The sequence below is a fragment of the Theobroma cacao genome, chromosome 6, assembly GCF_000208745.1.
Source record: "Theobroma cacao cultivar B97-61/B2 chromosome 6, Criollo_cocoa_genome_V2, whole genome shotgun sequence".
NCBI lineage: Eukaryota > Viridiplantae > Streptophyta > Magnoliopsida > Malvales > Malvaceae > Theobroma > Theobroma cacao.
Window position 1 is genome coordinate 20423424 of NC_030855.1, and position 23376 is coordinate 20446799.

The 23376-nt window shown below is 37.1% G+C and overlaps 2 protein-coding genes across 5 annotated transcripts; both read right to left on the reverse strand.

Moving 5' to 3' along the window:
• LOC18596276 (ABC transporter B family member 19) lies at positions 79 to 6159 on the reverse strand. Its single transcript, XM_018123037.1, has 9 exons — positions 4792 to 6159; positions 4563 to 4617; positions 4304 to 4479; positions 3980 to 4144; positions 3586 to 3881; positions 3053 to 3369; positions 2718 to 2941; positions 653 to 2581; positions 79 to 503 (listed from the first exon to the last, which is right to left on the reverse strand). Exons 1-9 carry the CDS (start codon positions 6157 to 6159, stop codon positions 156 to 158), a joined length of 4878 nt encoding a protein of 1625 aa, XP_017978526.1. The 3' UTR covers positions 79 to 155.
• On the reverse strand, positions 8184 to 21134 carry LOC18596277. Of its 4 annotated transcripts, none has more exons than XM_018123436.1 (11): positions 20762 to 21134; positions 19896 to 19987; positions 19630 to 19812; positions 19444 to 19543; positions 19315 to 19345; positions 16321 to 16363; positions 15581 to 15733; positions 11559 to 13722; positions 9995 to 11408; positions 9175 to 9258; positions 8184 to 8692 (listed from the first exon to the last, which is right to left on the reverse strand). In XM_018123436.1, exons 2-11 carry the CDS (start codon positions 19952 to 19954, stop codon positions 8628 to 8630), a joined length of 4296 nt encoding a protein of 1431 aa, XP_017978925.1. In that variant the 5' UTR covers positions 19955 to 19987; positions 20762 to 21134; the 3' UTR covers positions 8184 to 8627. The 4 variants fall into 4 exon arrangements, with proteins under 4 accessions (XP_017978925.1, XP_007024716.2, XP_017978926.1 ...); XM_007024654.2 differs by having other exon boundaries at positions 19896 to 19993; XM_018123437.1 differs by having other exon boundaries at positions 9995 to 11412; positions 11572 to 13722; positions 19896 to 20100.

The following is a 23376-nucleotide window of genomic DNA, read 5'->3' on the forward strand; positions in this document are numbered from 1 at the left end:
ATACGCTAATCAAATCAGTAAGGGTTTTTCCTTTAAATTCTAATTGTCGATGTGTATAACAGAAATGACCATCCTACACCAAGATTTGCTCTTAGATAGACGGTTAATGGGCTAAATTCTAAAGTAGCATCACATATCCATATCCATCAAAAAGCTCAAGAAAAGGCATTGGCTTCTCGTTCAGCCCGGACCAGGCCAGCATAGACACCATCAAGATGGGACGCCAAAAGTGCATCATGGCTACCATACTCCACAACCGCACCATCTTTGACAACAGCTATCATATTGGCTTCCCTAATAGTAGAAAGCCTGTGGGCTATTATAATTGTTGTGGCCTGCTTGGAAACCCTCCTTAGTGCATCTTGGACATGCTTCTCTGATTCCAAGTCCAGAGCGCTACTTGCTTCATCTAGCAGCAGCACCCTTGATTTCTTCAGTATGGCCCTTGCTATTGCAATCCTTTGTTTTTGACCGCCAGAAAGTTGGACGCCACTCTCCCCAACCTATAGCAAGAAAAGGAAAATAATTTGCAAGTCTAGTGTTGATGTATTCATTTATCCAATTTCTGTGTTAAAGAATAAGTAATTCTAACGTAGGTATAAACAAATCCTAACTTGGAATAAGACTAAATGGGTAAACTGGGACTAAGTACCTGAGTTTCATAGCCTTGAGGGAGACCACTAATAAATTTGTGGATGTAAGCTTCCTTTGCAGCGTCTTCAATCTCTCCCCATGTGGCATTTTGGTTCCCAAAAGCAATGTTCTCCCTTATGCTACCAGCAAAGAGAGCAGGCTCCTGACCCACCAAAGCTATTTGTTTCCTTAGCCATTTCAAATTGATCTCCACCAAATCTATGCCCCCCATCATTACCTTCCCTTCATTTGGATCATAAAATCTTTGTACCAACCATATCACTGTTGATTTCCCTGACCCACTTGGACCTACCAATGCCACCGTGCTACCATCCTTGACCTTTAAACAAAAGTCCCTTAACACAATCACTTCAGGCCTAGATGGATAAGCAAATGTCACCATTTTCAATTCGATATCCAATGGCTTGGAGCGTTCAATTTTTCTACCTTTGTCTCGAAAGTTACCAATCAGTGGCCTACGATTAATGATGTCAAAAACAGCAGGAATTGTTGTCGGAGCCATTGTAGTATCAGGTGCAAGCCCAGCTAGTTGTCCAACTGAAAATGAGCTTAGCACAAGAATGAGAAAGATTATATATACATCACCAAAATCTGTCTTGCCTTGTTTTACAAGGTAGGCACCAAACCAAAGCGTCAAGGTATAAGCACCGTACATTGCACCTTGAGATAAACCAAGTGTTAGGCCTACAATTTGTGACCTCTTCACTGATTGTTTCCTAGGCTCCGATAAAGCTTTATCAAAAGATTTAACTATCTCTTCTTGAGCAGAAAATGTTGTCACTGTCCTTATATTTGAAACTGCACCAGAAGCAATGTTGCTAGCTTTAGCATAAGAGCTGTTATCTAACCTTGGTCCGATATTTATAATCAAATTCAAGTAGCTTGCACCAAGGGTGAAAGGAGTAAGAGCAGCAGCCAAAAGGGTTAATCTCCAGCCGAAGTAAAATGAGACGCCAAGTCCCACAGCAGCTGAACTGACACCCATCAACAAGACTGAGTAACGATCCCCGAGAACTGCTCGAAAGCTGAGACAATCAACAGAAAGTCTTGAAACTAGGATTCCTGTAGAATTGTCTTCAAAATCAAACCAACCAGGTTCTTGTTTTAGTATCGAGCGAAACAAGAGGTCTCTCACCCTTATTGTGAGCTTTGTTCCAGCCCAACCACAGAAACCTTGTTGTCCAGTCATGGCAATTATACACCCAAAGCCTAGGCCAACGAGAGCTAAGGAGAGTTTCGCAACTTCTCTCTTCAATTTTGATGTGCTGTCATCAAAGTAAGCTTGAAGAGCTAGGCCTAAAAGTAAAGGAAATATGGAGAGAATAGCGCCTGCATGGAGACCCAACAGGAAACCTAGTAAAAGTGTGACGAGCTCTGGTCTTTGTAGAGTCCAAATCTTTGAGATTTGAAATTCTCCAGGCTTTAGCCTTTGTTGTATTTCCTCTTCTACTTGGTTAGCTTCTTGGATGGACTTTATGTACTTTGAACTCGAAATTTCGTACGCACAAGGTGATCTTGATCCTTCATAGGCTGATTTATCATATGTGGAAAACTCAATGCTCTTTTGAGTATTTTTCTCATTTAGTGTTGGGTTTGAAAGTGCCTCAGAAGCAAGCTTGACAAGTTTATAATAGGCCCCTGATCTTTCCATTAGCTGACGGTGATTACCAGTCTCAACAACTGAGCCTTGATCAAGAACAACAATTGTGTTGGCATTTCTTACTGTTGCTAGCCTATGAGCAATGACAATTGTTGTCCTGCCCGTAGAAATCTTGTCAATGGCTTGTTGAACAACTGCCTCAGATTCGGGATCTAGGGCACTAGTAGGCTCATCTAAGAGTAGGATTCTGGGATCTTTAATCAAGGCACGAGCTAGAGCAATTCGCTGTTTTTGACCACCTGATAACTGAGTTCCCTTTGCTCCAACCTGCAAGTCATTATCAGGTCGAAACTCAGAACATAACTTGTGTGAAAATCATGTTAGTAAATATTCTTTTTTATATCTCTGTTGAGTGTGCATAAAAAAGTTCGTTAATATGGATGTTGAGGTTTTGGTTTTTGACCTGAGTATCGTATCCTAGTGGAAGGTCATAGATGAAGCTATGGGCATTGGCAGCAACACAAGCAGCAACAGCTTCTTTCTTGGTGGCATTCTCCTTGCCCATCATTACATTTTCCAATATTGTGGTGGCAAAGAGAACTGGCTCCTGCCCAACCATACCAATCTGTCTTCTTAGCCACTTCACTTGTAGCGTCCTTAAATCATGACCGTCCAAGGTGATGACTCCTACCAGTTAAAAGACCCAGCCAGGTTAGGAACTAAATAGACAATGGTTATACCAAGCTCACATAGTTAAGCTCAATTAAACAATTAGAATGAGATAATTAATGAGCCTACCCTTGTCAGGATCATAGAACCTCTCAATGAGAGCAAAGATGGTGGACTTGCCTCCTCCACTGGCTCCAACCAATGCAAGAGTCTTTAATGATCGAATAACTAGATTGAGAGAACTGAGAACTGTAGTATCAGGACGAGATGGATAAGCAAAATTGACACCTTTAAACTCTATCCTTCCTCGAACACTTGACAATGTCCTTCCTTCAGGGTCATAAGGATCTATCTCCGGAACCCTGTCCATAATATCAAATATTCGACCTGCTGCTACAGTGCCTTGAGCAAATTGAGCAAAATATGTAAGTGATAATGCCAAGCCCCTGAAAAAGATCAGGACAAATCTTCTGTTAATTCTCGTGTTTAGAGAGAATGAAATACTCAAAGGGAAACATGTTGGAATTAGAATACTTCGCAAGCAAATATTCATCTTGTTCAATTTGTTTTAAGTATGTTTAAGGAGATTTTTTTTTTAACAATGTGCACTAACATTTGCAGGTGTACTTGTGCTCAGTGGAGAGAGAAGAGGAGCTCATTACCTTCCCCCCACATTGACACCAAAGAAGCAAGCAACTGCTGCACCGCCAGAGATCTCTTTTCTAGCAACCAAGATTGAACCATACCAAAAAGCCAATGCCCATGTTGAATATGTGACCAAATAAATGACCCCCATTCCTGCACCCTTAGCAAACCCAATCTTTGCCCCAAGAGGAACTGACTTTGCCAGTAATTCAGCATATCTTGCAGCCAAATTATCCTCAGCAACAAAAGAAAATACAGTTCTAATTGAACTTATTGCTTGCTCTGCAATGGTACCAGCTTTCCTATAACAAGCCTGTAATATAAAAATATGAACCCTTAAAATGTTTACTACAACAGTAAGATTAACATGCTGACACTGTAAACATTTCCAGTAACTGTAATATTTCTTACCTCTTCCTTGGCCGTGAGACCACCATAAACAGCCTTATAAGCAATACCACAGAACATCATTAGTGGGGTAACAGAAAAAACTACTAACGACACTTTCCATGACCGCAAAAACCCAACTGTATATCCGCATATGAAGGTGAATACATGGTGAATGAAGTGTGCCATCTGCAAATTATAATTCAAGTATTGAACACATTGTCAGTGCTAGTTACCAGTGTAAGGTAAAGTCAGAATTTTTCGAGTCTACAGACAAATGAAACACACTTGTGGAAAATAGGCAGAATCCAAAGAGCAATTGGGATGCAAATTAAATCAGGCCTTAACCTTATCTCCCATCACTTCTTGGATTTGAGCAACATCAGTTGAAATACCATGCATAATGTCACCCGTGCTGACTTCTGTGTCAAAAAAGCTGATGTCCTGTCTCAAAACTGCTCTCAAGTACTTGGTTCTAATTCGTTGAGCTGATCGTTCTCCAACTAGCCTCCAGCAAGTAATTTCTGTCATTTATTGATGAAAGATCATTTCTAATGCTTATGCAGATACAAAGAAGAGAAGTTGTAACGGTTTATGTTGCCATTACCTAAGTATGCTCCAACCACCACTATTGTAGCCAAGCCAGACATAAGTATACATATCTGAAAAAATTAGAAGAAACAAAACGTAATAGTTTCTATATTAATTATATCTTTGATCATACTTGATTGTTACAGATCAGTTTTTAACAATTGTTGATCAACAATACTATCATGAGAAAGTGAATGAGGAAAATTGCATACAAATAATATAAGAATTCTTGTTTGAATTCTTACCTTCTCTACATCCTTCATCATCTGGATTTTGTTACCTTTTGATGATTCTGTAGCAATCTTATTAACAAAATCACCAAAAAAATAAGAATACCAAGGAAGTGAACCCCCGTTTATTAGGGCTCCTAAACAACCCAAAATCACAAGTACTATATCCCATTTTGTTGAATACTTGAACAATTTTAACAAACCAACTGGCCTTGGTGGTTCTGCATCCTCTTCCTCCTCATCATTGTCATCTTCGTTGATATCTGGTGCCGGAACAAAGTCATCATACTCATGATCACCACCGTACTGATGGCTTGCTGATTGCCAAGTGTCGTGACCATGATGCACTTGATGCAACTTATGATCAAGCCCTTCCAACTTGTGCCTTATTTGATGATGCCCGCCAAGGCCACTATTAACACCATGATGTGATAAGCCATGACCATAACCATGCTCTGCATTATTATCTTCATTGAAATCCAGTGACAGGCCAAGGTCATCATACCGATGACCACCACCATCATGATGACTAGTTGGTTGCCCATGACCATGAAGCTCATGCTGCATTGCTAGATCAAGATCATTGTCCACCTTGTGCCTCCCACCATGGCCATCACTACCCTGATGTGATAGTGCATGACCATAATGATGCCCTCCAAGAGAAACATCATCCTCATCATCCACGTAAGCCTGTGAAACTGTAAACCAATGTGAACCAACGTTTGTATGACTATTAGGATCAATCTCTAATTGGCGTATTTGTCTCTCAACATCTTCGAGAGTGTCATAATCAATGGTGCTAGGCTCATTCTCGTTAGCCAAAGGACTAGCACCATTTCTACTACTCCCTTCTTTAATAGTAGCCAGCCTTGAAAGCTTGTGGTGGGACTTACTATGATCTCCCAAATGGAGATGTGATGAACTGTCATTATCTCTAGCAACATAGCTTTGAAGCTCAAGCCTTCCGGAAGGCACAGCTCTGTGACCAGAAAACTCATAGTACGAATTTGCAAAGCTTCTAAACCCTCCAGAGGTGCGGGAAAGATAATATTCACTAGCTGAACGTCGTCGAAATGCCTGACTGTTTGATGATGAGGTGCTGGAGGCAGCCCAAGGACTAAGGGCTGCCCCCAAATTACGGCTGTCACGCCAACCTGAAGGCTCAAACTGCCATGAAACGTCACTTTGCCATGACATGTCATCGTCCGTGGCAAAAGGCGTAGCAGGAGTGCGGTGTTGGAGCCTCCGTGGAGTGGTGCGGGAGATTCGTGAAGAGTGGAGTGGCGAGAAAGAACTTGAGGCATAGCGTGAAGCAGGCGTGTTATGGCATTGATGGTAGTTTAGGGAGGAGGAGAAGTCGATTTCGAAGGAGGAATCAGCCATGGGAGAGATCGAAGATAAGGATCTGATGGACTATTGGAAAATGTAAAATGAAAGTGTGATAGGAAAAGGAATTGAAAGAAGAACGAGGCGTAGAATAGTACAGACAACATGAAACGAAACAAAGTTCATCTTGAGGAGGAGCTGTCCAAAGAGAGTGGTGTGTCCTAGGAGTCAACGAACTTTGCATATTCCGCTTGTCTCTTTATCATGATCAAGTAGTTGCTCCGATTCAAAGTTGACTAAGTGGGGTTCTTTTAAGGGTTTCCTTTGTTAAACTCCTTGCATATATCACTCAAGACGTATAGAAGAGCGTAGCTTACTTGAGAACAGCCACAATGACAAGAGGCAGCCGACCCCGGCCGGTTAAGTGTTCAAAGTTCACACAAATCATCGTTGGCAGATTTTGTCTTTTAAGAATCGCAACATATATCTAAAAAAAATGAATGCAATTGAATTGCATTAATAACATCTATCTATCAGAAAAGCCATAAATATGAAAAATATACAAAAGATTCTCCTCTCATAGTGGCTCCTGATCTACCCCTGCCGGGCCAGGCGAGGCCGGCATGCAATACAAATTAAGGTTGTATTCATTAAAAAAATTAAAGGCTATGGGTTTTGGTTTTCTTAACCCTGTTTCAAACTTTGACAATAGAAAGGTGCCATTCAATTCCAATCTAACAATTAATCATTAATTTGAAACTTGGGCATTTTGAAGACATTTTTTCATGTCAGAAATCATTTTCTGGACAATGACTTTAGTGGGAGTTTGCTTGGACAAGTGGAGGGTCATTCTAAATTTTAATGCCGTGGGAGAAGATGCGAATGAAAAATATAGTAAACACTGAACAGGTCTCTGCCTATCTGATACGGTGTCCAATTTCACTCTCAGGAACGAGGCTTCTCCATTTGTCATGGACTAAATCAAATTCAATAAAGACCAGATGGTTTTGTTGACCAGACTACTATATTAATAATCTGAAATTCTGAGAGGTACATGCACTTCAAGCACATGTCCGGCTTTTTCTATTAAATTTTGCAGAAGGAGGAAAGGTTCCTACAAATTCTTTGATAAAACACAGGGAAAGATTTCAAGACACGTATCAATATTATTTTTTAAAAAAATATAATTAATTTTCATTATTGATGATGTAAAAAAATTACGATCATAACTTTCAAAAATATAATAAAATTCAATAATTAATTGAGTCTTACATTAATGAAATCAATTTATTAAACATTCATTAACATGTCATAAGATTATCACATTCTTATAGAGCTTTTTTGCAATAAAACAGTATAAAAATACTTTGAGAAATATTTCAGGAAAAAATCATTAATTTTTTTTACAATTTTAAAAAATCATATAATCTTATTTATAAAAAAAAGATGTTTTTTTTTCACAAACATAACTTTTTGAAATAAATATAATTATTTAAATAAAATATAATTTTTTTGAATAAACATAATTGATCAAAAGATTTTCTTCAGTTTTTTTATTTTTTTGAATGTGCCATTTTAGGCATAGGATTTTTGTTTCACTTGTTCTGATGCGGGATTGTATCCTGCATTATTATTGTAAAAAATGTTCATCGTCCTTACCATTGGAAGTTTCTTTCTTATTGCCTTGACATGTTCGAGTCTGTTCCGCTGTCCTGCCTGTTGAATGGTTACAAAATCATAAAATGGTGAAGACGATAAGAGGGAGGATACAGTAACTCGAGAAAGCAGTTAGAAAGGTAACTGTTGAACACAAGTTCTTTCCCACAGAAGAAAAATTCTACGAGCCTCAAAAATGGAGGTAACAAAGGCAACTGCACTTTCATCGAGAGACAAGTGCCCACCAATGTCGGATTGATGTATGTCACATGAACCCTGCTCAGATAATATAATGACACATACATTCTAAAACACAAAATGGAAAATGGTTGTACATGAGAACCTGATACATCCTTAGTATCCATAAACAAAGACCAAAAGGATCCTTGTCTATGAAAATACAGATAAGAGAAGCACAAGGGATATGGGAATTTCACCCAGAAAAAAGGGCACAATATAGATTGCTACTAAGATAAAGTAGTTTTCTTTTACATAGCTGTTACTCCGCATTGTCCATAACTCTGATTTTAACAAAGAGTTCAACCTTTAGTATACATCGAAAGGCGAGAGCAAATTAAAAGGAGTAAAAGAATGCCTCTGGACTACCAAAATCACAATGACATTATGCCAATAGGCAATTTCTTGTTCAATACAATATACAACATATCTTGACACAACTAAAGAAAATTACTGACTAGATCATGAGGAAGGCCTCATGACTCCATGAAGATTTACAGATCCCATTGTAGATTTTATACTGTTCATTGTATCGTGCCTACCTCAAGCATTTGTATCTTATATATATTCCTTTACACCCTACTGTTTATGATGATTCCAAGCACTTGTCCTGGACTTTCCTCAGACGAAATTTATCTAGGCTTGGAGTCACTACCCTTGCTTCGAAATGATGAGAGTGAAAAGAATGATCGTGGTGCTGCACAATTATTCCAGTTTAAGTACCATGACAAATAAAGACTATGAATTCAACACAAGAACAAACTAAAAGATTCTTCTGAATCTATATAACAAATTCGTGAATATGTTAGTAGAGGTTTAGTTCAATGGTAAAGTTATGAAATAATTATCAATACCATTAGATTCATATGAGCTTGCAGTTAAGATTGTCCACGGCCAGAATATACATAAAACCTAAAGGTTGCTGAAAAAGTCAGTGAAAAGACTAAAATTACACATAGGTAATTTTCATGTAGTACGCTATTTTGGGCCAAGGTGCAATTTATTGCTTTCAAATGGAAGTCCTCTGGAATCAAATAAAGCTAGACTTGGTTGTGAAAGGGGATAGGATCTTAGCAACAATCTATGAGAGGATACCATTTTTTCAATATAATGGCTTCATAAATTACTTGCAAGAAAGAGAAGCATCAGATAACTACATTAACATTAATAGCAAATCACCTTTTATGGAGCTTCCTGACATATGATCTTCCCTTAGTTTAAAATTTGCTGGTGGTGCTGGAATAGAACTATGTAAGGATTGAACTGCAAGGGACCAATAATGACTCAACTTTAAATTAGGTTCACATATACAACCAAAGAAATGGGGATGGAGAAATTGCAACAAAGAATAAATACATGCATCATCAAGTTCAAATAGCAAGCCAAAAACAAATTTAAAAATTATGTGTATGTATCATAAATCTTGAAAACTGCAAACTTAAGTTTGTTTCCTTAAAGTAAGCTCACTTGTCAACTATCCTTTCCTACTCATGTCCTAGTAACTAGCTCCTTATAAACACAACCTTCTTGACTGACATAAGATAGCAATCAGCCAATAGGCATTAAGGTTTCTTTAATAACTACAATGAGATAAACTATGCAAGGGTTTCTCCTTTAACCAAATGGGTTTATCTGTTTCCTCAATCAATTACGGGAGAATGAACCCCAGAAGGACTGAACTACACAAGTCAAACTGTTTTTTTTTTAAATCCAATTCATGTTAAAAAAAAAAGTTAACTTCTATACCTCATAAGGTAAAACAGTTCATCAACAAGACACTTTTCCACAGTTGAAGAGACCATAAAAGCACAATAGCTTTGCAAAAAAGGGAAGATATTCTATGAATGTAGAAAGTCTGGAGTAATTTTCTTATTAGAACAATTATGCAATCAATGAATATTCAAAATAATTAACAGACAAGGAAAAAATGAAATAATCAAAGTATATCCTAAGCAAGTAAGATCAAGATGATAACATATCAGGAGAAAAGAGGACTTACTCTGATCATTGAACAACTCGCTTTCATTGAAGCCATCATCAGAAGGGTGGCCTTGGGAAAATCCCATCCTTGACTTCCTCAAGTCTTCTGAAGATCGATTGGCAGGATCTCTGCCATCCTCTGTGTCATCATCTCCTTCAGAAGTTGTAGCAGAGATCCAGTCAACTAAACTGTCTGTCCCACGGCTTTTCCTTCCAAATTTCAACAACCTTTTGAACCCTTTTGTCACATCCCTACGTGACTGATTATGGGTTGCATTAGCAACAAGAAAAGGTTTCTGAGCACTTCCCCATTTCTTCCTCATTCGAGCAGCATCCACCTCTGTTTGAGCAAGTGAGTGAGAATTCCAAGATGCAGGGCTCCCAATGGGGGAATCCATGGAAGCATCAATATCTGAAGTCTCATGGGGATAAGAAAATGGATGATGCAAGCGAGAATTCCATGATACAGGACTTTCTTCTGGTGAATCCTGCACGGATACTGCAGTATGGAATGTAGTGGGCACTGCAGCAGGCAGCTCAGCAACCGATGCAGGGTCAACCTGAGAAAGAGACCTCAAGCAATCACCATTCTCTGATCCAGAATTATCCAACTTGTCAGATTCCTGGCTCAGTCTTGATCTTCCATTTTCCATGTCAGCAGAGTCTTCAACCACCATAGATTCAAGCTCGTCCTCTTCATCTTCTTTGGCCATATCCATGGAATCATCTGCTTCAAATGCTAGCTCATCAGACTCCCCTTCCTCTTTTGGAGTCACAGATGCCTCTGATGCTTTAAACTTCGCAATATTTACTCCAGCACCAGGACCTATGCCATTACCTTTCCTGAGGAAAGTCTTTGTTTCCACATTCTGCAAAAATTTGTCACTGAAGCTCTGCTCCATCTGCTCTTTATCAAATTTCAAAGGTGCCAAAACAATGCCATCAGAGTTCAAGGCAGACAAATCTGAAAATTCTACAGGACCAGCAGAGCTTTTCCTAAGGGACTGAGACCGTCGAGGCTGATCATCCTTGCCAAGAGCAATCTCTTCGTTGGTACTCTTGGTCCGAGCATAGTTTCTCACCTGGGAACGACTAGTCATCTTGGCAGCTCCAGAAGAGGGCTTTGTATTTTCTTTTCTAAGATCAGAGAAGTTGGGAACCGACTGCACAAGAGGATTTTCAGATTGCGCTCTCCGCCTTCCAGAACTGGCATTCGCAACTTTGGCTGCTGAGCGCGGAACTGCTGCTGCCATGGTGCGAGGAGTGGATAAAGACACATTTCTATTTGGCAAAAGCTTCTTAGTGTTGGAGCTCCTAGAAGAACCATCCGCTAAAGATACCTCATTAAATAATCTATCCTGTCCATAGTACTTCTGATCTGAAAATTCAGAAAGATCTTCATCTTCTTCACTCTGAATTGAACTTATCGGATGCTGCCAAATGCATAACCTTATCAAAATTAGTAATAAATAATTCAATCAGAAGTTTTTGAGATTCCCAAAACTTAAAAATGAAGATCCAATTCTACCAGCTATGGAATTTTAACATTTATTTCCTGAAAACATAACTGCAATAGGAGATACCTGCTCCCTCTGAGACTGAAAATTGAATGACCTCACTTTCTCTGCTCGCCGACGAGCACTAGACACTGAATCCTGTCTATCAGCAGAACCAGAAAATTTGGCCTTCATCTCAGCTCTACTTCGCTCAAGGATATCCTGCATAGCCTTCAATTTGGCTTCCTTCTCAGCCCTTTTAGAACCCCATTCTTCCCTCAGCTTTGCATCTCTCTTTAGCATGTACCTCTCATAAAACCTTCCTCTAGAATCATCTGAAAAACTAATACCAGAAAAATTCTGCGTCAAAGTATCAGCACATTCCTGACTCTCTACCATCTTTGTCAAAGGCGTACAAAATTTAGCCATATTACTCAAACTCCCCATTGGTTCAGACACTGAGTTTTTGTCTGGCATCTGTGCAGGAGACACATCTACTGCCACTGGTTTCTTGTATTGTGAGCTTGCTTCCTGTTCAATCAGCACATCAGCAGGCTTGCTTCTCCTTACAGAACTGAATTGATCACCAGGAACCCGAAGTTTGTGCTCTGCAAAAAGCTTTTCAAGTTCATTTGCCTTCATTTTTAACTCATCGTTCAGCTCCTGGTTTCCCCTTGTCTGCCTTATCCTTTGAGTTGGCTCTTGCATTTTTGGGGCACTGAAACTCTCTTCACTTTCAGGAACCTTTTTACCAAGAACAGACTTATTGTTTACATAAAGAGAACCACTGTCATCCCTCCTACCCAGTGACTTCTTGCTCTGTTCAGGACCTACTGGAATCTGTTTCTTGAACTTCATTTTCTGGGCTCCAGAATCCCCAACTTTGCTTATTTGCTTCTCAGATGATGCTACGTCTTTCTTTCCCAATTCCTCAACTTCCCCAGTAAAAGCTCTCCACCGTGGCTGAGGAGTGAGCTGATCACCTTCAGTGCCTATATACTGAGCCTCCTTAGTTTTCAGTCCAATACTACCTTCAAACTGCCCTGATAACGTTCGGGAGTGACCTTGAGCCCTAAGACGCAAATGCATTGTTGATTGGTCTTCGCCTTGAGCCTCCACTCTATTTTTTAATTCACCCTCAGACATGGCATCCCCCACTGTATCTGCAACCCCTACCTGCGCCTGAGAAGTGGGTTGGTTTTTAACCCCAACAATCACAGCCTTATCAGGAAAAACTCGAGACTGCACCTCTGAACCTCCCCTCTCTCCTGTTAAGGAACCCTTAACCTTCTCCTGAGAAACCACTTGATCACCCAACTCAAGCTGTTCTGACTTACTCGTAAAAGACTGATGATATTGGTTGTACTGTGATCCCAATTGATCCTTCAAATTCATGCGCCCCTTCAACCCCACATCCTCTTCTTTTCCCAAAGAATTACCAACCTGTACTTGCACTTCTCCGTGATCTTTAAACCCAGAATCAGCATCTCTACCAGAACCACTCTTAGGTTCAACTTTAACTGAACTTACCTTGTCACTCAAACCCTTTTCATCTTTCTGCTCCTTATCCTCAGATAAACCTTGAAACACATTGCTTTTACCCTGAGACGCAGAAGATGAGGAGGGTGTGCACAAAGGGCTATCTGTACTACCATCCTTCTTGTCATTACCCAAGTCGATGCTCATGTCACTTGCACCGCTCCATCTTCTTAAAACAGCCTTTTCAACAACTGCAGGTGCAGATGATACCTCAGATGAAAGTCTTCTCAGTTCCACAGATTTGCCAACAGCAATAGGTTTGCCTCCAGAACTTGAGCTCTCCTTCTGTTTGTTCTCAAAGAGATTGATTCTATCCTGCACACTAAGCCGCCTAGCAGGTTGACTGACCTGACTAGGTGATGACTCAGTCACCCCCTCGTCTTTCTTCTCTTCTTCCTTGTTTTCATTTTGAGAACGTTGTTGTGTAGTAATTGAGGGCTTTGGTTGTTGAGATATGGCTGGCTTTGATTGGTCTATGTGGTGCTGGGTCTGTGTAGCGTTTGGTTGTAGTTGTTGTTCTTGGTGTTTATTTTGGGGTGGTTGGTGGGACCTACTATTAACATGGGACCCAATTTGGTCTTCATTTGGGTCATCGATTGACATGTCAGATCCCCATGAGGCTCTGACTACTTGATCATCCACTCCTGGTTTCCAAGGGCTAATCAGTTCTGGTCTTCTCTGGCATAAAGATATGAATTTGGTGCAAGCCTCACTGCAAAAGTAATAAAAAATTACATGAGAATAATGATTACTGACATTTTCTTATTATAAAAAAAGACTAAAAGAAAAGTAAAAGTAAGAAGGTCAAAAAAGTTATCATCTAACATCATCTGGAATTTTTTAATTTTAATTAGCAAGCCAGATTCCAAAGTGGAGGGAATTAGGCCATATCTCTCACAAATTTATGATACCCACTTTGTCCTTAACGATGAGGACAATATGACAAACTTAATTGCAAAAGGGTACAGAGAAATATCTGGCAGCATGTATATCCAGGCAAACTTGACCAGCCCTTGATGCCTTGAGGGGCCTAAGATGACAGCACTGTCCACAATTATGAGGGAGTTTCTCAGGTGTACTTACTGATACCCATTAGCAATTTGAACCTTTTCGTCCATTACCTCCTGGTTGCTTACAAAATAATCCACTTTGCAGGGGAACCCAATGCTCCCAAACCCAGATATTCAAAAGAAAACAAATAGGAAGAAATAAAATTTCGGGGATTTTTCTAACCCTCAACAGCTGAAATCATTGGGACCTGTAAGTAATAACATGGCTATTTGGACCTTCCATGCCCAACAAATGGAAGACAATCATCTCTAAATTAACCCTACATGGGATAACAGGCTATCAGATCAGTTGATAAAAATTAAACAAAAAAAAAAATACATAGGGGATGTCATTTCAGGACATCTAAATTCCCTCAAGGTTGCCTGCAACTAAGCGCATGGTAAGATTTCATTTTCCAAATAGCTTAGTAGTTAGATGATGCTTTACCTAGGTACCATTCCAGGCAAGCTTTAGACCTCTAACCCACTCATAATGATTACTACTCAAAACAGCTTGACAAGCCTGATCTGTGGTAACCCCACAACAAGTACAGTAAAACCATGTTGCCATGACAAATTTTGGTTTGACATAGAGCCCTTTCCAAAACCATCAAAACCATAATGAAATAGAAAAAGGAAAAAGGAAACATCAGTTATTTTTATGATTTTGAAATATCTATATACTTAACAAGGAAACAAAAATCATTTATAAAGGCCTCTGTCTATTCCAACTCTTCTATTATCCTTCCTACGTGGTCAAATATTTATTAAAAACCTCTGATCAAAAAAAAAAATTTATTGAACACCTCAAACTGACATAAATACAACTCCTTTGGACTCTCCAAAATCCAAACATAAGAAAAAACTTATAGATTGAATCTACCATGTCACACATGGTTGTTGCTAAACACACATCAACTTAGATTGAGAGGTGAAATGGTTTAAAAGAAGGAAAACTTGAACCAACATTTAATTCTGCACTGAATTGCTGTTTTTCCCTCCTTTTCAGTACTCAGAGGGAGGTCTCATGGCTTGTCCAATTTCTACACTTAATTGGAAATGGATGAATATCAGCAAATTCTTTTAGAACATGTTTGGTAGGAAAGGAAGAGAGAGGTAGAAGGACAATTGTTTTATCTAATGGCTATCCCTTCTTATATTTCGGGCTAGCCATTAGATGAGACAATTTTCCATCTACTTTGCCTTCTTACTTACCAAAAGCCTGAAGATAAATTGTAGCCACTCAAAAAAGCTGAGGGAAAACGTAAAGAAACATTGTCCCATCTCACACTGTTTTCATACCAGGCCTAACCAAAATCAAGAAACAACTTTCTATCTCACATACAAAATCACTGCAAAAGGTGGCCTTGACCATAAGAGACATACAAATGCACAGAGACTAGTATCTCACACTAACCAAGACCCATGTAACTGTAGGCACCCATGCAGAAAACCAGATTCGAAGCAAACACACAGAGGGAAATATATTATCTCATTGAAAAATATTTCAAGAGTGCTTACTGCAAGCGATGAGCACCAAACCGATCTGCAAATTGTTGGAGTTCAGATACAGTGTCAGAGTTGAAACCAGCAGCAGATGCACGAGCAAAAGCTGTTGCCAAGTCTTGCTGAACTGTAATAAGACGTACATCAATAGCCCTTAAAAGCTCCTTCCTGTATAAATTGGACAAACATCAAATCAGTTAGAAAGCATAACTGATGAAGCAACGGAAGATCCAATTTAGCACTAACAGCTGTTTAGCATGAAAACTTTAAGACACTCAGAGCAACTTTCTGTCCATTTTCACAATTGATAGATGCAATAACTCACACATATATATAAACTGTCCACATTCTGCATAAGCTATAATCAACATTTCCTAGGCAAAGCTTTACAACTAGCTCACATCTAATGAGTGAAGCATAATAATTTCAATAGTTTCTATATAGTCATATATAAATTCAACTTGGACAACTGCAGACTTCCTACTACTAGAAAAGGCAGGTCAGCCTTGCATTCCTGAGCCATGTCATCATGCATTGACCGGAGGGCTTCTGTCTGAATCTGACCATTAACTTCACTAAAAGCCTGGAAAATGTCTAGCAGGTATAAAGTTTCAACAGAAAATCCACTTAACAGTTTCAAACATGTACGTGCAGCAGTAAGTGATGCCACAATCAACTACAAGTTTAATCACAATTCCACCAAAAATATTATAAATTAGCAGATATGTTAAAGCTAAAAAAAGAAACGGAGTTACTTTGTTGCATCAGCAGCTGCTGTCATTCCTGCACCATCCCCACCTAGCACAAATTATCCAAACACTCTGTCAGTTTTCAACAATGACTTCAAACGGGGATACAAACCCATCTCACAAGATCATTGACTTAAGATGTTACCTAAATACTTCCCACCCTAAACCAAGCTCTAAATGAATGATGATTAATAGTTGTATCAAAAATGGAAGGGCTAATACAATTACTTTCTATAATCAGACTTAAGCATACAAAAGTAAGGGCAAAGACAAGATCAAGTGTCTGATTAATAAGAAGAAGCATAACCATTCATAATAATTTTAAATCGAGGTGGAGTATAAAGCATCATCTCAAGCCACGACATAAACTGAATGCAGAAACATGAGATAAAACCAAAAAGACTTGTAAACTTAATAAAGCAGGCACTACACTGACCTAGGAACAAACAACACTAGGAGGCTCCTAAAGCACCAAAAAAATATAACTTACATCAAATCAATTCTGTCCGAGCATGTCATTTCTAAAAGATGAAAATTAGAAGAAAAGAGAAGCCTATCCATCAATCACTAAAGAAAACAAAGCACAACCCCTTAACTAACTTTCTAAAGCTTTTAAAACAAAAAAGTTGAAGACATTGGCAGAAAGTTTGAAGAACTTGCAATCCAACTGCTAAAACTCCCTATATGTTCCTTAAACCAAAATTCCTATAGATATTACCTACACAACAAAATAGCTGGATCCAATTGCATACACAAAGTCACCTAATTACCTCACTGTTCTAATGCCGAGAAACGGTCCACATTACTTCACACTGAAGTCAGACTAGCGAGGTTTTAGCAAGATCTGCTACACTATTGAAAGGGTTTAGTTGCTTATCCGGGATTAGAAAAAGGCATAACTGCTTGTCTCTTCTTTCAAAGAAATTACTTGAGTTGAAAGAGATATGATCATAAAATAAGTGGAATTACAAATAAGACTGATCCCACTCAAACAAGAATAGTTTCCCCTTCCTTTGCTTCTGTCTTCCTCTAGCTACTGATTCTTTTCTTCTTAACTGACTGAACCACCAGGAGGGAATTCTCAAGCAGCTGATTTGATAGCATTGGTCCAGCTTTACCATGAGCTTTTTCTTTGTAAGAGCAGCAATCCTTCCCTTCTAAACAAGCCATTCAAAGAGGGCCTGAGAGGACCTCTTATTTTATGTCATTTTCTTTTTAGGATTCTTCTAGGCTAGACCTATTGATCTAGAACCTTCAGCAAAAGGGGAAATTAAACTACAGATATGAGTGCTGGCACTTATACTGTTCAAGACTACCTATAGATTGCTGTAAAATACTCAAAAACTACAGGGAATTTGCACACCAAGGGAACTGGATGGAAAGTTGCAAACCCAATTGCTATAGGCCAAGCTCTAAAAAAACCTATTGTGGGCCATCAAATCAGCTAAAATTAACATAAGGGGGAGAACCAATGGAACTCTTACGTAGCATAGCCATGGTCTTTAAATTCAAGAGACATCCCTCCCTAAAGAAAACCTTTCACCTACAACTTAATCTTAGATACAAGGACTCCTATATAACTCAATTGCTTTTGCCATTATTTTCAAGCTTCATACCAAACAGTTCTCACCGAATAAATACCTATACATACAAATATTAAGACCCATTGATTGTTACTCTTATCACAAACTGAAAAACAGACTACCGTCAGCTACATCCCGCTAAAGGTTAAGCAGAACCTTGACATGGCCTCCAACAACAAATAAGATGCTAGATGGTGGCAAAATGAAGAACCCAACAAATAAGAAATCTAGCCATTTTTCCCTTGGATAGTCACAGGGAGAAAGAAACATCATGAAAGCTTTGCTTTTTTCCATAATCCCCTTTCTTCTTTCTTTTTTTTTTTTTTTTGAGAAAATCCTGTTTCTCATTTATTATTCTTTTTTCTATATTTTAGTTCCTCAATTTGAAGGTAGCAGCCAATCACATCAAACATCAAACATGATTAGTCAATCGTTTCATTTAAAATTACACCAAACATAAATACGTTCCTGAATATCTATCCTTGTGTACATGTCAACATTGGGAAATAGAGAATGGTAAAGCTAATAAAACAAGTTTTCATGTTGCATTTTTCCTTCTTCTTTTTCGTAATTTTTTCAAAAATATGGGACTCAAACACAACAATCATTTTTTCAACAAGGATATGAGGTATTGATCAGGTAAGAGAAACTTACGACAAAATCTATGCAGAAGAATGACCACATCTCATTTCATGCTGCCTCATGGTCCAACAACCTTTATAACATATTCATATCTAGGCTGTAGCTAATCTCACTTTTAAATCATTAATGTTTTGATGCACATTCCCATAAATACATGCCTTAGAAAAGTCATACTCACATCTTCAACAAAACCATAAATGTATTCTAATTTTAAGTAAGCAGCCATATAATTTTCTTCCTAAGGAGATTCCTAAGCCACTTAAATGCATTAGTAATTATGACACAAATAAATATAATAAACATTATTTACATATATAAACATAGAATTTTTCTTTACCATCATAATTAATGCATTTCGTGATTGCTACACTTTACACTAGTTCATGATACAATCACTTTCCATGATAAGAAGAACTCTTCACTTCACAATATCATATAATAACTTGAAAATATCTACCAGGATCTAAATAACAAATACATTGATATCTTCAATAAATAACAGAAATAACAAGCGGCAACATGTCAGCCAACACAAATACTAAAACTAGTGATAGGCAAACATAAACCCACGTGATAAAAGATACTTCACTGCCTCCATCAAGGTTAATGACAAAACAAAGATGTTGAAGTTGCATGTTTCTGGAATCTAACCATCCATGCTGGATTTGTAACAAAGAAGGGATTCACAAATACCAACAAAATAGATTCTGAATTGGAGAAAAAGCGAACAACGAAATCCGGGAAAAAAAACCATTCATGATAGAAACAAACACACCTAATGCGCCAGAAGGCTGATCTCCCACCCCCTGAAACATAAGAGTTCCCATATTCAGTAAATTTGTAAAGTAAAACTGCATCAAATTAACAAAGCAAAGCTTCCCCAACAGATGAAGACCATTCATACCTGAGAATATATTCTTCGAGCTGCTTCCAACTGAGACATCTCTGCATCAAATGTGTTCACCAATTCCAAAACCTCTGGTGTACTAACAAACCGCACAAACCTGGAAACAAGTTCCACTCATATCAAAATATGAAGCCAAAATCCCGCATGCAACAGAAAGAAATTGCACAGATGTTGAATGTCTACCTCTCAAGTGTTCCTTTTGTAAACCATGTCTCTGCATTTTTTCGCTTTTCAATTTCAAGCTTAATTGATTGAATTGACAATGCAACCTGTTCTTCGGCCACCTTCAAATGAGTAACAAATGGCTTTACTAACCCAGAAGCAAGCTTTTCCGTGTTCCCATTGCTCGAAACAAACAATTCACATCTGCCCATAGGGTAAAAATGGCAATGATTATCAACAGAAAGAAAATAAGGAACAATACAAAAGCCATATAATGACATTCTCACCTTGAGCGCTTTGGTGACAATTGGAACACGGCATAATCAAGGAGCGTGTCCGATTTCATCTTCTCTCTATGATATTTACAAAATTCCCTAGTCTGACCCTTTACATACACAAATATACTTCTTAGCACAACAAGGCGCCACTGTCTGGTCTCATAATCAGCATAACTTCAAATGATAATAAGACCTCAAAGCAAAAATGCAGATTCTGGAGTAGAAAACATAAAAAAAAAAAAAAAACCATGTAATCAAAAACAAATCCTACAAAAAAAATCCAGAAAAAGATTATATTATCTAATAATCTCATCTACAATTAAAATTATAACTTACTAAACCCTACATGTGCAAATCAAACAAGGAAACCAATACCTTAGTAATTCACATTCCAAGTAAAAAAATGCATTACGGTAAGAACAAAGTTTGAGTAAAGATAATTAGAAATCCCAAAACTTCCAAAAAAAAATAGAAACAACTACTACTAATTTTAAACCCAAACACTTAACAGAAATAAACAATGGATCTCAATCTAAAAATTCAAGAAAAACAAAAATGCACCTAGAAATCTAAACGCTTGGCACCAGAATAGAAATCCATTCTTCATAGATATAAATCAGACACAACCCAGATCTGATTCCACCCAAAAGGCACAAGTTCGAGTACTAAAATAAACCCCAACCATTTCCACAAAATCCAAGATAAAGAAATTCAAAATGCAGGCACAGAGAAAACAAGATAGTAAAAACCACCCACTTACACAAAACATTAAATGCAAACAAAGTGCGTGCTAAAATCCTCAAAGAAAGAAAAGAACTGAACTTTATTTGAAGTAAAAATGTGAGTGTTGGATCGTTTAAGAATCGAAGAGTTACCTTATAGAAGAAAAAAAAATGGTGAGATCTTGGGGTAGGGAATCCGATCCTGAGAATCAACTCTCAAATGGGTACCTGCATTTGAGGAGGTTAAAGAGTTTAACTTTATGGGGTTTGTATTTTTTTTTATTTTTTTGGTTTTTATTTTTTTAAGTTTGAAGAAAACCCTAAGAGTGACAAGATGGTTTTTGCTTTACTCATCTCTCAAATGGCAATCTTTTCTTTCTTTTTCTAAGGGTGGTGACCTTGCTTTCTCTCTCTACATTACTCTCTCTCTGTCCAAAAGATACAGTAGAGAGAGACAATGTCTAAAAGAAAGAGAGAGATCATGTTTTTCTTCGGACAAGCTTTTTGTTGTTCCCGTGTATTTTGTGCTTTTAACTACGATTTTTGAAACACGGATGACTCTTCGCTACTATTGTCTATTTACAAAACTGGGCTTCTTTTTTTCTCTTTCCAAGTTACAATCTTGTCCTTTTCTTTTAGCGGCTTCATTATTTGAATTTCCTTTGTTTTTATCTGTATTCTTCTTCCACTTCATAAATACACAACAATAATCATTTTTACTTTCTTTATTACTCTCAATTATAATTACTCATTTTCTTATTCTTTTTTTCAAACTCAGGGTAACTTTACAATTAATTAAAATCAAAAGTTAACATAAATTTTTTTAAATTTTATACAAAGTCAAAATAGGATAATACATATGAGATCGACAGAATCATTTTTTTTTCAATCAATAGAAATAAATTTACACTTTACTTTTTAAATAAAGATATTATATCTTAATTAATGAGTTAAATGTTCAAATACAAATATTAAGTGCTCTTATTGAGATGGAGTGAGTAATTAGATTAAAATATAAATTTTATAAAATTTCATACTCCATGATGAATAAAATTTTATAGAATTGGACTGAATTGTTATTTTCATCTATTGTTTTGATGAATAAAAAGGGAGAAATTGTAAATCATAAATTATTAGTGTTATTCTTCAACCACATTCTTTACAGTATTAAAGAAAATCACGAAATAATAAAGTTAAGTGATGGCTAACAACATGAATAATAAGCACAACAATTCGCAATTTAAGTAGCATTACTTTTGGTTACATAGTTGCAGACTTATTTACTTGGTTAGTTAGATCTTTGGATGCTGCAAATGAAGGAACTTATGTTTATAAAACTCTGATGGGTAGAAACTAATAAATAGAGGTCATGAATTCTAAGTTTCCCAGATCTATAATCTAGGCAAATTTAGAAACAATCCACCTACCATCCATAAATCTTTAAAAACTTATTTATCAAGTATACAAAAACAATATAATATAATCTGCTAAAAAGGAATCCCAAAATCCAAACGAAATCAAAAACATCAACTAATCTCTTGGACATAATCTTCATTGTCAATGGATATTGATTACTTTATATTTTAAGGATTGTTTTCAAACCCAATTATCAGTTTTTTTAGCTTAATCGTTATTATCGAATTATAAGATCGACGTATTTGAATTACTCTATTGAAATGAGAATATTTATTAACATTTAAAAAAAAAGTATAATTAGTTTGTAATTTTTTATATAAAAGGAAAGGTAATGGTTTTTAATTACTAAAGAATAATATGTAAAAAATACATTTTTAGTATAAACGTAATGCTAAACAAAAATAGATAAAAATACTCAATCTAGTCCTTATATGATAGATCTTTGTTCATTTAGTCTTTATGCTTTACAATTTTGTTTCAATTTAGCACTTGTATTCTACATTTTTGTTCAATTTAGTATTTATGATATATTACCTAAAAATTGACATGAATTTTTTTTTTTTTCAAAATTTTTTTCAAACATGACATGTCATCGTTACTACATCAACATGTCAACACCACATCATCACCATGTCAATACTATTAATGGTGAATTTAAATAACATTAAAGAGAAAAACTCAATTGTACAATACCTCAAAATATAAAAACTAAACTAATGAATTCTAAAATTGAGATACTAAATTGATAAAAACCTTATAATACAAACCTATGTCATAGTACATACCTATGGGATATTGACCTCTAAAAAATCATCAAATTACTTGTTGATCATTACATTTGTTATGAGAATATTGCTGCAACTAATAACTTAACAAACAATGAATACTTGTCAACAAAACTTATAAATTCTTTCTTATTGAAATAAAGAATTAAACCCGATTCATTAAATAAAAATACGTACATATATATATATATATTATCAAGCCAAATATTTAGATGCACAAAAACCTATCATAAGTTACACTCTACAGTTTTTTCCTTTTTGAAGCTATAATGGCTGAAACTGAACACCTTATATCTGAAATATTATGTGCACCTTAGTAATTTGAAGCACTTTGCCCATGCCTTCACCAAGAGATGGAGGATGCACAAGTCCATACAACAGGGGAAGAGCTGATTGATTAAATGGACCACTATTTAGGGGATGGGGGCATTTGGGTCATTTCATGCATCATTAAGGTGGTGTCTAACTGTCTAAATTGTTAAAAAAGAGGGAAGGATGCTTGAGAGTAGATCCTGAAAATTTTAACGGTTCTTTAAAATAAAAGTTTTGAAAGTGAGACCGAAAGGA

What these genes read in the sequence shown, in the direction of transcription:
- LOC18596276 (XM_018123037.1), bottom strand. Translation starts at nt 6,159, where the DNA reads ATGGCTGATTCCTCCTTCGAAATCGACTTCTCCTCCTCCCTAAACTAC. An exon ending in TGATGAAGGATGTAGAGAAG is followed by an intron (nt 4,618 to 4,791) that starts GTAAGAATTCAA and finishes TAATTTTTTCAG; the next exon opens with ATATGTATACTTATGTCTGG. An exon ending in GGTGTCAATGTGGGGGGAAG is followed by an intron (nt 3,370 to 3,585) that starts GTAATGAGCTCC and finishes GATCTTTTTCAG; the next exon opens with GGGCTTGGCATTATCACTTA.
- LOC18596277 (XM_018123436.1), bottom strand. Translation starts at nt 19,954, where the DNA reads ATGAAATCGGACACGCTCCTTGATTATGCCGTGTTCCAATTGTCACCA. An exon ending in ACAAAAGGAACACTTGAGAG is followed by an intron (nt 19,544 to 19,629) that starts GTAGACATTCAA and finishes ACTTGTTTCCAG; the next exon opens with GTTTGTGCGGTTTGTTAGTA. An exon ending in TTCAGTCTCAGAGGGAGCAG is followed by an intron (nt 11,409 to 11,558) that starts GTATCTCCTATT and finishes TGCATTTGGCAG; the next exon opens with CATCCGATAAGTTCAATTCA.